The sequence below is a fragment of the Botrytis fragariae genome, assembly GCF_013461495.1.
Source record: "Botrytis fragariae strain BVB16 chromosome Unknown tig00000101, whole genome shotgun sequence".
In the NCBI taxonomy this organism is placed as follows: Eukaryota; Fungi; Ascomycota; class Leotiomycetes; order Helotiales; family Sclerotiniaceae; genus Botrytis; species Botrytis fragariae.
Window position 1 is genome coordinate 1,579,990 of NW_023500996.1, and position 15,560 is coordinate 1,595,549.

At 42.5% G+C, this 15,560-nt stretch overlaps 6 protein-coding genes across 6 annotated transcripts; 4 read left to right on the plus strand and 2 right to left on the minus strand.

The window, feature by feature from the left end:
• Positions 1-332: 332 nt before the first annotated feature.
• Positions 333-2,998, minus strand: Bfra_009126 (putative peptide-methionine -s-oxide reductase protein; the record flags this gene model as incomplete). Its single annotated transcript, XM_037339477.1, has 3 exons — positions 333-2,160; positions 2,401-2,745; positions 2,877-2,998. 3 exons carry the CDS (start codon positions 2,996-2,998, stop codon positions 333-335), a joined length of 2,295 nt encoding a protein of 764 aa, XP_037191043.1.
• A 2,779-nt stretch (positions 2,999-5,777) lies between these two features.
• Positions 5,778-7,004, plus strand: Bfra_009127 (uncharacterized protein; the record flags this gene model as incomplete). Its single annotated transcript, XM_037339478.1, has 5 exons — positions 5,778-5,864; positions 5,953-6,120; positions 6,190-6,431; positions 6,490-6,652; positions 6,780-7,004. 5 exons carry the CDS (start codon positions 5,778-5,780, stop codon positions 7,002-7,004), a joined length of 885 nt encoding a protein of 294 aa, XP_037191044.1.
• Positions 7,005-8,203: 1,199 nt separating this feature from the next.
• On the plus strand, positions 8,204-9,474 carry Bfra_009128 (putative nudix domain-containing protein; the record flags this gene model as incomplete). Its single annotated transcript, XM_037339479.1, has 2 exons — positions 8,204-8,328; positions 8,418-9,474. The coding sequence occupies 2 exons, from the start codon at positions 8,204-8,206 to the stop codon at positions 9,472-9,474; spliced, it is 1,182 nt and encodes a 393-aa protein (XP_037191045.1).
• Positions 9,475-10,188: 714 nt separating this feature from the next.
• Positions 10,189-10,808, minus strand: Bfra_009129 (uncharacterized protein; the record flags this gene model as incomplete). The annotated part of the gene is made up of 3 exons (XM_037339480.1): positions 10,189-10,590; positions 10,668-10,739; positions 10,806-10,808. 3 exons carry the CDS (start codon positions 10,806-10,808, stop codon positions 10,189-10,191), a joined length of 477 nt encoding a protein of 158 aa, XP_037191046.1.
• A 499-nt stretch (positions 10,809-11,307) lies between these two features.
• Bfra_009130 (uncharacterized protein) lies at positions 11,308-12,262 on the plus strand (the record flags this gene model as incomplete). Its single annotated transcript, XM_037339481.1, has 2 exons — positions 11,308-11,791; positions 12,054-12,262. 2 exons carry the CDS (start codon positions 11,308-11,310, stop codon positions 12,260-12,262), a joined length of 693 nt encoding a protein of 230 aa, XP_037191047.1.
• Positions 12,263-13,060: 798 nt separating this feature from the next.
• Positions 13,061-14,822, plus strand: Bfra_009131 (putative proline oxidase protein; the record flags this gene model as incomplete). The annotated part of the gene is made up of 2 exons (XM_037339482.1): positions 13,061-13,339; positions 13,551-14,822. The coding sequence occupies 2 exons, from the start codon at positions 13,061-13,063 to the stop codon at positions 14,820-14,822; spliced, it is 1,551 nt and encodes a 516-aa protein (XP_037191048.1).
• Between the last annotated feature and the right edge of the window lie 738 nt (positions 14,823-15,560).

Below are 15,560 nucleotides of genomic sequence, written 5' to 3' on the forward strand. Positions count from 1 at the left end.
AAGAAGTGGAGTGTTATTTGACAGAAACGCAGAACGAGATATCCACCATGGATCTGGACATCCTCCCATGGAAAGATTTGTATCCATAGTTCAATCGCATCGCAAAATACAAAACTAGATAAATAGAGAACGCCGAGGCGACTCAATACATCGCAATAATCAATCTTCCTCTTCAAGGAGACAATTTGGCCAAATGCGACAAATGAAATGACCACGGCCATCGAGCGAGTCGACTTGAGACCAAGCAAACAATCCAGAAGAACAGCCATTCAGCAAAGCAAACTTTCCATCAAAAACCATTTTGCCAATTAGACCACTCACCACCCTCTCCCTTAAGCACAATACCCATCCGCAGCTTGCAAGTTCAATCCCCCCTCTAACTCACACGGATCCTTACTAAAAGTAACCTGCAACCCCTCATAAATACTACTCGTGCCTCCCACCTTCCCAGCTCCCTCCCTCAACCTCTCAAGTTTACTCTTCATCTTCCTCGCCGCGCTGACCTCTGCAAAAACCACCGTCGCATTCCCCCCATTATACACAAACACCAATTGTACATTTTCCCTCCCAACTTCTTTCTCGCACAGCGTTTGAAGATTGCGTCCCGTGAATGCAAAGAAAAATGCCTTCTTTACGATTGTCAATCTGCGCGATGCGAAAGTAGGTGCGCTCATGGAGATGATATCGTCATTTATCGGAAATGGTTCGCCACGCACACAATCCGCGATGAATCTAAAACGATTCGGGGCTTGCGCTTCTCGTTCCGCGAGGAGCACCGAGAAGAAAGATTGCGCGTCCGAAGCATGCTGGAACACGATACCGGAAAAGCGCTTCCCGGTGTCGGAATCGATGCCGAAGCGGATGCAGACAATGGGGCCTTCGTGGATGGCGTTGGAGATGTCGGAGAGGGTCATTGTGGAGGGGATGTTGAGGATGAGGACGACACGGGCTTGTTGGGAGAGGGCTTCGTGGATCATGGGTTTGGAGGGGGGGAGGGAGGGAATGCGTCCGATGCTGTTGAGACGACGGCCTGAGCGGGGAGTCGAGGGGTGGAGGTCGACATTTCGGTGGTTGGGAGAAGCGCTGCTGACGATGGCGGCCCAGGTTGAGACTTGAGTTTTGAATGCGGTTTGGGTGGGTGTGGGGGTGAGGGAATTCGAGGAGCTGGGTGCAGAGTTTTCGAAGATGGATTCGAAGTGGGTTTGGGTTGGGAAAGGTGACTGAGGGGGTAAGAGAGGTGAGATGCGGCGAGATGTGATGTTATTTGCTCCGACGAGGTTTAAAGGTGCAGGTCTGTTTTTGCGAATCATATTTGGAGGTGGAAACTCGACTTCGGTTTCAGAGTCTGCTGCTCGGATTTTGACGATGGGTAATTTGGTTCGAGGAGATGGATGACCATGGATGATTGGTGCTTGATCAAGAGTAGCGCTGGTATAAACGTATTGTGTATTCAGTGCGACATTTTGATCTGTAGCATCCAAATCACCGACTTCAAAATCCTCAATAACCCGATTGTTCTCCAAGATATTTAAGCACTCATCGGCGTTCAAACCCAACTCATCCAGACCCAAATTATAAAGTCTCAACAATGAGCTTGAAGGTAATGCCTCAGTTGTGTAAATCGTATTATTTTCCAACACCAAACCATGAATTGAATCTTTCGCTTTGAGACAATCTTCCGTGTTTCTCATAATCACAAAGCGAAATGTAGATTTGGATGCTAGATCGAAGATCATAGGACATTTTTCGACAACTCCATAGAGCTCGAATATTGAGCGAAAAGCTGGAGTTGACCAGTCTGATGGAATACCAGTGATATAGAGAGCGCGTCGTTCGAGTTGTTCTTGACTGTAAGGTGAGGGAATGCCGGGAACGTGGGTGTGTGGGTAGATATTTGCGTAGGTGAGATAAACATCTTTACTTTCTTCGGAGTAGTATCCAGTAGCGACAGAGTATGGAATGAGACTGAGGGGATTTGGATTGCGGACTGCAAGAGGATTTGCTAGCAAATCGTAGTTTGCCATTGTGTTGATTGTTTGACAATCGTTGTCTATATTGTTGTGGTTGAAAAGCGCGAAGAGGTGAGGATATATAAGTTTTAACGAGGACGCAGATAAAAATTGGAAGCGTGCCTTATCTTTGTGGACTTCGGCCAATTTTCTAATGTTTTGGGATTATTTATAACAATGAAAGTGAAGGCTGAGATGAGATGTTCCTAGAATTACTACGCTACTGCAAAGATTTGATCTCTCCTACAATGATTCTAGAAGTGATATCTAAGAATGAAACATTAGTATCGAATGAAGACATCTAGGAACTTTCATCCAAACTTTCCAGAAGACACTTACTTACTGTCTTAACCTGTATGGACTGAAGTCCTCCCATTAAAATGAATATCACTCTCCTCTCTCACTCTTCTCCTTCTCTCTGATCAACCTTCTAGCCTCAACCATCGCCAAACCCAAGAGATTCTTCCCCCATTCTTTCCTCTTCCCATCCAACGTCCCATCTCTCACCTGTCTCTGACATTCCTTAACTCCACCCTTAATTCCAATACCCCAAATCTTATCATACGGACTTGCTTCTACCAGTTCTCTATCGCCGGTTCTCTCGAACTGTTCTCTCAACTCTTTTCCACCTCTCGAGAACTTGAATACATTTCCTTGAATGACTATGTTGAATTTAACTTTGTTCCATTCCTTCTCATCGAAGTTTTTGACTTTGCGACCGAGAGACTTGATTTTTCTGGGATTGGTCGTTTCAAGAATTTCGATCGAGGTGGGAATGTCATTGAAGTGAAGAGCTTTATGGAACATCATATATCTGGATCAAACCATGTGAGTAGAGAACACTTCTGTATAATAGGGGAAACGAACTGTTCGCTTGAAGTGTAAACACGACCATTCTCATCCGTAAACTCACAGATATAATGCTGGGATAGGAAAGGGTGATCCGCATCGTCTGGATGCCAGAAAAATAGTGGTCCATTGTTACTCATCTTGATGGTTCGTTTGTATGGTTTCTACAGTAGAATAAAGGGAAAATGGAGATTGAGTAAAATTAGAATCGTATTCGAAGTGAAGTGAAGACTGGATAATCCGAGAAGAAGTTCGTTGTTTTATACACGATAATACGATATAAATTAAGGGGGGAAGGTGCATTTAGTGAAGTCTAAGGTTACATACATGCAGTAGCCAGGTATGAGTCAAACGGCGACCCCACATCCCAACTTATTTAGGGCTGAAATTTAGTTTCTTTAGTGTAAGCTAGCTCAAACTTTAACGTGACAAGAAGATCTACAACTTTTCAATGAGTAGATTTGGAGACAGTGTGCTTGATTAGATGAGTCAGATATTGTCTGATGAAATCTGGGACCGGATGATGGTAGATGGCCATGACTTTACCCGTGGGGAGTTTCTCGGGCTACATCAATACGGAGCACATCGGCTCGGGTATTATTACTTTGCCGAGTATAGATTGAAATTGGGCATGTAGTACTGCTTTGTCGGGAAGCATTAAACCAAGGCATGCAGAGTTCAAGATCACAGAATACCCTATATAAAATGATGTCTGTATGGATATCTGGATGGATATCTGGAAAAGTCCTTTCTCAAGTCCACCAAAATGAGACTGAGTGATCATGACGGACGTTCATTCGCCTAGATATCGATGAGACTATGATAGTGCTTAATGTCTTGATGTTCCTTTTATCCTACCTCAAGTGAACATGATTACATCAATTTAGCGTAGTATGAGGGTGGTATTCCATTGATATCTTATCTGAAGAGAAAGAACAAGATACTTTCCGGTTCACCATCACAATATGATGCAAGTTTCTGCTCGCGGATCTAGTTACATTACTCCTTCAAAGATACACAATTTATCTTGAGCAGGCTGCACCAAATTTAATCAGCATAGACTAGGTGACTACGAGAGCAAAATAATGTTCAATATCGTCCATAATACTCATACGATAGTAGAGAATAATCAACTATTTCAAGAAGCCTTAGTAAGTTACATGTAAACAATGTGAGTTGTAATCGATCAATATACAACCTGGTTCATTCGGACTTGGAGTTATGGAATTGAGATCGACAATCATATTCACTATAACCAAGTTTTACCAAGGAGATTGGCGAGTGAGAAGGGAAAGGGAAACTGCATGATGAGGTCGAAAGAATACACAGATAAATTAATGGACTTGGATGAGAGTATTCAAGCCTAGAGGGCTATGGCGTGGGGAATTTATAAGAACAAGAGAAGTGTTAGCTCAAACAGATGAATGAAAGAACTTGAACTTCAAGTGCCAGCATATATTTGTTTCACTATTGATCAAAGAAAGCAATTATATGCACAGAATTATAGAAACATATATGAGAAGCTCAGAGCGCCTAATGCAACTTTCATCGTTTCTCTTTTTCTCACATAAATGAAGAGATAATGGTTATGCGGATTCCACATCTAGAAGATTTATGATGAGAAATATATGGGTGAAAGGCATCAAATTTTGAGGGACACAAAATTAGCACAGGGTTCCATTCTTAAACTAGATGATGGTGGAAGGAGATAGCCATATAATTTCAATATATCGTCCCATCTCAGTCGATCTGACATTCATGATGAATCGCTTCCAGATTAGCTCGGCATAGTAAGTTTTGATAATCTAGGTTCGAGCAGACGTAACACGAGAAGTCTTCCGTGACTTGTGATATGTATATTTTTGCTGTTTTTTCATTGTGCTGTCTGGGGGCAGATCATGCTAATAAGAGATGCATGTAGAAATTCAGTGAAAGAACTCGAAAACGCATATAAATAGTAACACTGTTGATCAAGCGAAGGTCCATTAGTCGAGAAACACAGGGGCGAGCTTTCGATATGTCAATGATAGAATTGACATGATATTATATAGTCTTTTGTAGACCATAATCGCTTTCGCTTATCAGCTAGCGCTTCCATCTACTTCTACAAGATGCAGTAGAATATGAGGTAATTCCAGTATTCATCACATGGTGAAATTTTCGAGAGATACTCGTGAATAATTATTCGCTTGACCCTACATGAACCTACCAATCCAATCTCTCTGCTAACTTATGAATTTACTCCAAGCAGCTACTCGATTAAAGACCTCCAAGGGGCGTCAGATCGCCAAGTAATTCTTCTCTGTGCGGGGAAGATATCGACTAATATGTGAGCCGTTATATGAAACATTGAAGCGAAGCATTCACTTTCTAACGTCGGCCGTAACCCAGGCAAGCGATTGGCGCAACCGAGAAGAATTCAATTTTTCGGTAGAATTTTCTCTCATCCGGAGTACAGTAACACTCCCTAGGTAATGAGATCTCCATACAGTTCTCTGTATAGAACTTCCCATCGGGAATTACTATTAGACATCTGTGCTGTTCTTAGGCTCGGGGTTCATAGTTGAATCTCAAGGAAGTGGAGAAAGGAAGCGAACCTTTTGAAAAAAGACATAAAGGTATCTACTGTTGCGAGCCGTCTTGCTTTTACTATTGCATTACAACAAAAAGTATCACAATAATTTTGAACTTTCCGTACAGGACAAAGATACTTACATCGAATTTGAACTTTGTATCAACAGGCATCTTGCAAACAGCACGTTTGAACCATCTAATAACAAAGATACTTCTATAAGTTAACATTCAAAGGTAGGTTTCCTTTTTGGTGTTTCCGGATATGCTATTAGGAGTTTAATGCATATCTGCTACAACAATTTCATCCCTTGATGTCGACAAGTTTACTGACACAGAGCCTGATAGATGATTAAATCCATGATGGAATCCTACAAATCTTCTATTAGAAAGGTGTTCGGTATCGTCTTTAACTTGAAGACTTACCCAGACATAGTAAGACTATCTCACAATTCCCGAATTGAATTTACTTAAACCTAGTATACTATTACCAACAACATATACTTACTTTCCTCCCACGTAGATCCAAAGCGCTAAACCTTCGGAATCAGAAGTCGATAGCGTAGCTCATCCAACACTCCATAAGAATGACTCCATCGAGAATGAATACACCATGTCAGCAGAGTATCTCCAGAAAGAAGCATACCATGGTTCATCCATGAGCTATCAAGTTGCACAAATTCTCCTTTGGGTAATTTGGTCCCCTTTACGTCTCACTAGATTATTACTCCACATTTCGATGTACTAACATACCTCCTAGTCCTTCATTGCCATTCTGATTGCTCCTATCCTCGTCATAGTCAACATACTCTTTCAATTCCGCGACTCCAAGTACTCCTGGGCTGCAATTACTGGCTGTGTACTCTTCATCATATCACTTATCTCCTACTTTCTTCGCAATAGCAAGGAGCTTGACGTAAACTATTCCACGCAATGGGGAATGAAGACTAGAGCGACCGCGCAAGAAGCTCAAGACCGGATATATGCCAAGGATCGAAATACGTAGTTCTCTCTTTCTCAACTGCCAATATGAAACCATACGTTAACACTGGAACTGCAGAAAATTTCGTACCACTCACCTCGCTCATATTCAAAGTCTCCAGACTATCCCCGAGAATCAATCTCCTAGAAGCTTGGGCACTATGCGACATCAGATGAATGAGAAATTTACCGCGGCAATGAAAGACATGACGTCTGAGACAAGAGTTAAGCTTAATATTTACGTATGTGTGTATTGCGACAGTCTTGCTGTCACATACTTGCCTTCTCTAATCTCTTTCTCCCTTTAATTCTTCTCCTTAGCCCCTGTATCTCTCGATTAAAGAAATCCCAGACTGATACACCCCCCAGCTCATATTCTCCGGAGCCTTATCTATAATCCCTTATTGGGCCGCGCATCACTACTACAACAATCCAACTTCTTTCTCCGAAGCAACAAATCATTTGGTCTTACTTAGCAAAGCTCTCGTTGTCATCATCATGTATGCGACTGTATTGCACCAAACAAAATTCTGGATCGAGGAGTTGGAGCGAGAGAGAAGTTGTATTATGAGAGGATGGGATATTGTAAATTGAGGGATGAATATGAGAAGAATAGGGAGGATGATGATCCCATTTCTTTCTGGTTGTTGGGGGGAGGGGAAGGATTGGATAGGGCTACTGCAACTGCAGGCCGGACCTGCTTCTGTATTTGGGGGATAGAAATCTCCTTGGGAAGTGTTTGATGGTAATAGAGGAGATGAATAGGCCATGAGCAAAACATCTTACTGAGATCTAGGATGCAAGGACATTTGATTTGATACTTTTTTCGAACTACAGTATCGAAGCAAGAAATCTTCTGGATTAGCTGCTGATAACAGCAAATATATTTTGACATATTTTGATTTTACTTGATGTCGCAAGAATGATTTCATTTGTGTAAAACTATTTCAATGACACAAACTACGTCTGAGGAGCCTTTCTTATAGATCTGGGAGACAACGTTCCTCAGCATGGTAACTAGTATGCTGTAGTGCTGACACATGTTTACTACCCAACCGACGCATTGGGTTCTGGCCAGGGGAAGAACTTAAGATCATGTCAGAGAGATAATGTTGCAGATATCAGACACATAACTATATAGCTATCGCACAATTTGAGAACGAAGGATACTTACGCATTCCACAGAACTAAACTCTAACGTTACTCAACCATACACTCGTTGGACAGAGAAGCACTTTCGCTAGAATTTAATTCGTTACCCACATTCATTACGCCTCGAATTTCCCTCTCAAAATTCCATGTCAGAATTCTCCCAGTTAAACAAAATAACAGTCTTCTCTTCCCAGAGTCTCAATATGTCGTTCACCACATCCACAAGAAATATACAATGGAAGCACAGACCATCCCCAACTCCAAACCTCGGCTCGGCTCATTCATCCATCCAGCTTCCCCAGATTTTCGGAAATGCTTCTTTCTACGCACGACTCCCCCGCACGTGCAAGCTTCCTATCCGCGACCCCTTTAATTTGATTTCTGGTCGTGGCTCTACTCAAATATCAATGTCTATAACACATCTATATCATACTTCTTCCCTTACGATTGCAATTCCAGTTCCATTGGTGTCTAGAAGTATATACAAAGTCATTACTCCATCCGCATTTCAGATCTCCGCCTTGAGAACGTTAACATTCAGAAGATCACAATCACATTATAGATTCTTTCACACCACAAGAATCTACACATCTCAGCAAAGTCTAGGAACATTGTCAAGAATAAGAAAAAGACCGAGAAATATGACATTACCCGGATCTCCATCTCCGAGGTCTGATTTGGAAAAACAATATACTTCATCTACTAGTAGTTCTAAAGTAGATAGGAAAGCCACGAAAGAGATTGCTGTTCCACAGCCTAGTTCGAGGTGTGTGATATATCTTTACCATTTCACTTTCTTCTATTCTTATCTCATTCTCATCCCCTCATTCCCATCCCTACTAACGCACCCCACAGTATCCTCCTCATTTCTCCCCAAAACCAAATTCTCCTGCTCCATCGTATTCGCACCTCATCTTCCTTCCCCTCCGCCCACGTTTTCCCAGGCGGAAACCTCGATCCCTACCATGAATCACCTATCCCCTCACCCTCCTCTCCATCCCGTCATGTAGATTCCGAGATATATCGTCTCGGCGCTATTCGGGAATGTTTCGAGGAGAGCGGAATACTCCTCGCTCTCCCATCCCCATCCGCATCCCCTCAAAATCCCGAGGAAAAGACCACCAAGAAAGAATCCCTCCACATCGACGAAAAAGAAATTTCGCGCGCGAGAAAGGAAATCCATTCCCGGAAAGTCAAATTCTCAACCTGGCTAGCTCAGCAAGGAGGAATCCCCGATATCGAGTCTCTCCATCCATTCACCCGGTGGATCACCCCTTCTAACCTCCCAAAACGTTTCACTACACAGATGTATATTTATTTCCTTCCTTTATCTTCATCTCCCTCTCCTTCAACCTCAACGGAAGTAGAAAATAAGAGTGTCCCCACGATTCAAGAAACAGAAAAAGAACAAGAAACCCACACAATCCCCACCCACGACGGCGGCATCGAACACACCGCTGCCGAATTCGCCTACTGTTCTACATGGCTAGAGAAAGCCCGAAGCGGAGAAATTATTCTCTTCCCCCCACAATTCTATTTGATGGAATTACTTTCGAAATTTTTGCTTCCCGCAGAGTCAAATTCAAATTCTGCATTCTCAATAGAAGAACTCTCCGCGCAAAGAACTCAAGTCCTGCAATTCCTTCAAGGAGACGGAGGTGATGCATCGGGAATTCTCTGGGGCGAGAAAGTAATGAGTCCGCTTTCGTTGGGGATCAAGAAGAAAAATGGGGATGGGAGGGTGATATTGGGGTTAGATGGACAAGGACCGGAATTGGAGGGGGTGGGCAGGAAAGGGGATGGGAAGAGAGTTGTGCTCGTGAGGTTTGGGAAGGAGGGACCGAGGGAGGTGGAGGTTCGGGAGAGGAGAGAGGTTTTGGAGGAGGAGAGAGGGGGAGAGGCGAAGTTGTGAGGAGAGAAGAAGGGGTGAAGTTGTGAGGGGGTTGATATATACATATACACACACATGTACAAACACACACACACACATACATGATATATTGAGTATCCAATAATCCGAACTACATTCCAACAATAAAGATTATCATATCCCATCTCCAACCCAACCAAAACATTCAAACCATATAAGATATTGATATTGGATTTGATTAGAACATTGAACTACCTAGGTATCTACAGATTTGAAACTCCTTTCAAACATTCAACCCCTTATATCATTAGACTGCAGTTCAGTTTGGATTGATAGATACCCTGAAATCTCAAATTGACAACACCTCAATAACCATTCTATTATACCACAAGATGTCAATCTTACGAACGATCTCTCAAAAGTACCAAACACTTTTACAATTTAACAGTTGAGCGCTTTGATTGAAGCAACCATAAAACAAGATTCCATGCATTCATCTCATCATATGATTATAATACCTGTTGTTCATATTCATTCTCTCAGACTCATTTGGTTCATGATTGAACAAACATCCCTTCCGTTCCATTCCATTTCATACCTATAACGCCGGCATGATATTTTCCAGTACACACTATCATCCTTATGAAATATCTGAGCTCAGATCTCATCATCCCGCTGCATTTTCCACACCAATTCCATCTCTCTCTTCATCTTGAATCCCTATCCTTCCCAACTCATTCCATCCCCTCCCCACAATCAAAGCTCCTCCTCCTCACCCCCCGCCAACGTTCTCTCCTCCGCTTCTTCATCCCCCTCCCCCTCGCCCTCATCATAAATCTCATAACTCGGCCACGCAACCTCAAACTCTCCTTCCTCCTCCTCCTCCTCCCCATCCCTCAGAAACCTAAACGCCAACACCCCTCCCTCCTTCACCCCCACACTCTCCGGCGTATCCCCCAATCCCAATTCCAATTCCGTCCATCCTGCTTTCAAATCATGTACATCGACCGGAACCGCTAGCGCGATATTTTTCACTGATTCCGGGAGAGGAATTTTGCGCTCCGTGAGGGTGGTAGTGGTGGAGGAGAGAGTGGTTGTAGATTTTGAAGCTGCGTTTCCTGGGGAAGGAAGAGGGGAGAGGCCATCTGGGTAGCGTTCCTGCAGGGTGGAGAGGAGGAGAGTGAGGATTTGGGGGAAGGTTTGGGTGGGGGGACGAGCAGGAGAATAGTGTGTACGGTGTGTTTGAGGAAGAGGGTGAGGCTTGTGTCGCTGGGTGGGTCGAAGGTGCTGATTTTGCGTTTGGGTGGCTGGTGGGGGGGAGGTCAGTTTTGCAGATCAGATCTAGAGGGAAGGGAGGGGAAGTGTTAGCTTACCATTTTGAGGGTTGGTTATTGGATTGTGTTGGGTTGTATATATGGATTGAGTTGAATCGAATTCGAATTAGACAAAAGAGGTATGTGATGATTTATTGATTGGACAATATGATATTTAAGACCGTCGTTTGGTATTTGTGATTATTGTAGTTTTAGATGGAGATGAATTCCTTTGTAAGAATGAGATGGACAAAAGATAAATAGGCAGATTGAGAACAGACAGGCATCAGCTTCAGATTATTGAACGTCTTTTGCGACGCGATAAGCTTTGTCAAGTCGCGAAAGCAGCTGATCTTTAAAAAAAGTGATTTCTTCATTCTTCAGCCTTGCGCGATAGTGATAATATAATACAATTCGATACAACCTCACTTATCTACTGGCATTTACACGGTATTTTCCTTCAATCTTCTGTGCGTCATATCAAGCAACCAAGCAATCAAGCATTCAAGCATTCAGTCAGTCGACCAGTCGACCAGTCGATCAACCAACCAATTCCAAAACCATGGATTCCTCAACTCCCTCTCCGCCAACCACAGATCTCACCACCCCTCCCCCAACCCCCGAAGAACTCCTCGAAATCCAAATGAAAGCCTGGCGCAAAGCTCACCACGAAGCCCTCGTCCTCGATTCCCGCATGTCCATACCCTACGGCGCGCGTCTCCCCCTCTGCACATCGATATCTTTTCTCTGCGGCATGGCGCTGGGAATCTCCCACGGTTCTCAAGCTGCATCTTTGCGTTTCCGCGCTGAGAATGCGCATCGCTTGCCGACGTCGCCGACGGGGTGGTATTTGTACCACAAGAGTAAGAATTACAATACGGGGCTTGGGGGAGTCAAAGAGGGGTTGAGGATGGGAGGGAGGATTGCGTTTTGGACGGCGGGGCTGTTGGCTATTGAGGATATGTGTGATAGGTGGAGGGGGAAGAAAGATGTGGTTAATACTGTGGTGGCTAGTCTGAGTGTTGCGGGAGGGTTTAGCTTATGGAGTGAGTTTTATTCTGTTTGGTTTATTTTTGTGTTTGTGTTTGGTTTCTGGAGTTGTGCTTGTGATTGTGTGCGGGGGAGTTGTGGTTTCAATATAAATCAATGGATTCTTGCACCAATGGCATTTTCTCGTGCGTTGCCAATGCCTTCCTTTGGGTGAGATGAAGATTGGCAAACGTAAATGGAAAAAGGCAAAGGGCAGATGATCGATGGGAGAAGATTCAATATGATGAGTGACCAATACTAACATAATTCCTCTTCCAGATCGATTCCCCATAGTAACCACAGCCCGAACCGCAAAGACCGGATTGGCATTTGGTATAGGATATGGATTATTACAAGATGCAGTTGGTTATGCAAGAGGTAGAAGATTGGGATATATAGATTTCTTAACGGGAGCAACGACAGGACGAAGAGGAGGCAAGGAAGAAGAAGATCTGAGACAGCAAGATGTCGAAAAGACACCAATATAAGAAGAAGAAAACATCATCATCATCATCATAATAATAAATGGAAATTAAATGGTAATTATATCCACTTCATTATTCAATCCAGACTCTTCGTCTCCATTCCTCTCTTCGATTCTCGTATCATTGTTGAGTATCAAACATATTCATCTCCAATATATAGGTAATAGTTGAGTTATATCGGCATCAATATTCGAATAGTTTTTGTTAGTTTGCTCCATCTTGTCCATATCACCGACATCAAAGCACTATCCATTCGGTTTCCATCGGTTGTAGCATTCCCACAACTATTTGAAGCGTTTAAAGAAAGTCAATTCACCCAATCATCTTTCTTGATTTCAAAGTGGATATCCTGATATACTTACGATAAGCTTGGATCTCATGGTTGTCGACGGCATGTTGGTTTGGGGTTATCGATAAGCTTCATCATTTCCATTTCCATTTCCATGTCCCCTCCTCGTCTCTTCGCTGTATGTTTGATTATTGATACTGTACTTACTATTCACTCACAACTCCGATTTCGCTGGTTTGATTTCTTCTTCATTTTCTTCTCGAATTATTTCTTAACTCCCAAGTTCTCTTTTCCTATTTAAATTCCTCGTCTATCCTGATTTCCTTCTCTATTCTTCTTTCCCTTCATTCCCTTCATTCCTGTTTGTCTGTACATATCAGTCCTTTTCGCAATCAGTCAGTATTCATTGCGCAACACAGAGGAAACCGAGCCACAGAAAGAAAAACACAAAGCCGTATTTATACATTTATTGGTCTATTTATCGACTTCAAAACTCCTTCACACTTTGCATCATGTCGAACTTAATATCTCGGAAAGCATTACTATGTTCTCGAAGACCATTCCTGATTGCGCCTTCAAATTATAGAAGATTGTCTTCTAGAACATCACCTCTTCAATCTACATATGCTGGAAATCCAACTTCAGCTTCTGCCGCTACGGATGTTCTTCATCCAATACAATCTGATTCGAAATCTAAATCAGCTACTATGCCAAAGATTAGTCCGCTCTCAATATTACCTCTGAGTAATGTTGTAAGATCTCTGGTTATCAATACTATTTCTTCTTCTCCTGTAAGTCTTATCTACTGCCTGAGTACTTCAAATATTCCCCCTTTAATTCTAGAGCGAAGCGAAAAAGCCTCCACGGCAGTGGCTCCCGGAGGGCCAGCGGAGCGTCATTTTCATTTAATCATCCTGATCTGTTTTTGTTTTTTCTTTACTACTTACATCAAATATACCTATGTGTCGAACTTTTACTAACCATTCCATCTCTTAATAATAGTTACTTCTCGCTCCATCCCTAAAAATAATGACCATTCTCGCCCATTCTCAAAATCCCATCTTATCACCCGATCGCAATCCCGTTTTACGATTCTTCCTCAAGAACACCTTTTACAAACAATTTTGTGCAGGTGAAACCCACGCCGAAGTTCAAAAGACGGTTCGAGGAATCAAAGATCTGGGTTTCAAAGGTGTTTTTCTCTGTTATGCAAGAGAAGTTGAGAAATCTCCAGGTGCCAATATCGATGTGGAGAAATGTGTCAAGAATGAAGTTTTACCTTGGGCTGAAGGTACTTTGGCTACTGTCCGATTAGCTGGTCCGGGAGATTTCGTTTCTATCAAGGTTACTGGTGCAGGAAGTTTGGCTCTACAGGCTCTAGAGGCAAAGGGAGTTTGTCATGATACACTCAAAAAGGCTATTGATGATATTTGTGCATTGGGTGCAGAACGAGGTGTCAAATTAGCTTTTGATGCGGAACATGCTGCTGTACAAGCGGGTATCGATCTTTGGACATTGAAATATATGAAGAGATATAATAAACCCGGCAAAGGAGGAGCAGTCATCTATGGTACCTATCAAGCATATCTCAAAGCCTGTCCTCGAGTCGTCTCAAACCACATGGCTATTGCGCAAAAGGAAAACTTTACCCTCGGAGTCAAATTGGTTCGAGGCGCATATATGGGATCGGATCCTCGCGAATTGATCCACGATACCAAGAGAGAAACAGATGAATGTTATGATGGGATTGCCGAGGCACTGATTCGTCAAACTCCTAATGCGATCCTAAAACCAGAAAATGGAGAGGAAAAAACATTCCAAGCTGTGGATTTGGCACTCGCAGGTCATAATTTGGAGTCGGTCAGAAAGGCTCAGGTTATTCGTACCGAACAGGCTGAGAAGGGCGAAGAGAGAATCGAATTATGTTATGCACAATTGCAAGGTATGGCAGATGAAGTATCCTGCGAACTTGTCGCGGAGGGAAAATTAGCCGAATCGATGAATTCTTCAAATGCGCAGGATTCGAAAGTTACAGTTCATGGAGGAATCAATGAATTGATTGGGGGAACCAAAGGAGGAAGAGATCAATTGGATTTGAAAACGGATATTCCAAAGGCGTATAAGTATTTGACTTGGGGAACCACTGGGGAATGCATGAAGTATCTTTTGAGGAGAGCGTATGAGAATCGAGATGCGGTGGGGAGAACTAGGGAGGGAAGAAATGAAATGGGTAGGGAATTGGTGAGGAGAGTCAAGGGGGTTTTTGGCGCCTGATCTATAGTTGAGGGAAATGTGATGGGATGAGATAGGATGATACGGATTAAGGTCTTTTTTGCATATTTCATTGCATAGCGTGCGTTGGATGGATGGATGGGGCTGGGTTGGGTTGTTTTTTGGGGCTGGATTGGCCTTTTTGCATCTCTGCATCTTTGCATTTTGTATGCGAGCGAGCTTTTTATGATAGCTACGTACCTAGTTTGTAGCTAGGTAGCTAGGGAGGAAGATAGTTGAGTGAGCGAATACCAATACTTTTTTGTTACACTTTTGATTTTGACGTGTCATATTATGTAGTGTATTCGTTTATTGCTTTCTTGACTTCATTACTTGATCATAGATACTTGGGTACAGATACCTACCTACCTATCTACCCATCTATTCATTCATGATAAATAAAAACAACAATAAAATCACATACATATATTCATATATACATACAAATTCCATCCATACAAATCCTCTATAAATCCCATACTTACTCATCAGAACCCTTAGCAACATACCCATCCATCTATACCTTTGATTAATTTCTAAGAAAACCCTTCACCTCCTCTATTTTATATACCTACCTACCTACCTACCTCAATATATATATTTTCTCCATTGAAATGTTTATTTATTCATTCATTCATTCATTCACTCATTCATCCATCCATCACTTAAGCCGTTCATCTATCTAATTCTTATCATATAAATTATAAAATAATCAATTATCTACAGTTATATATATCCATA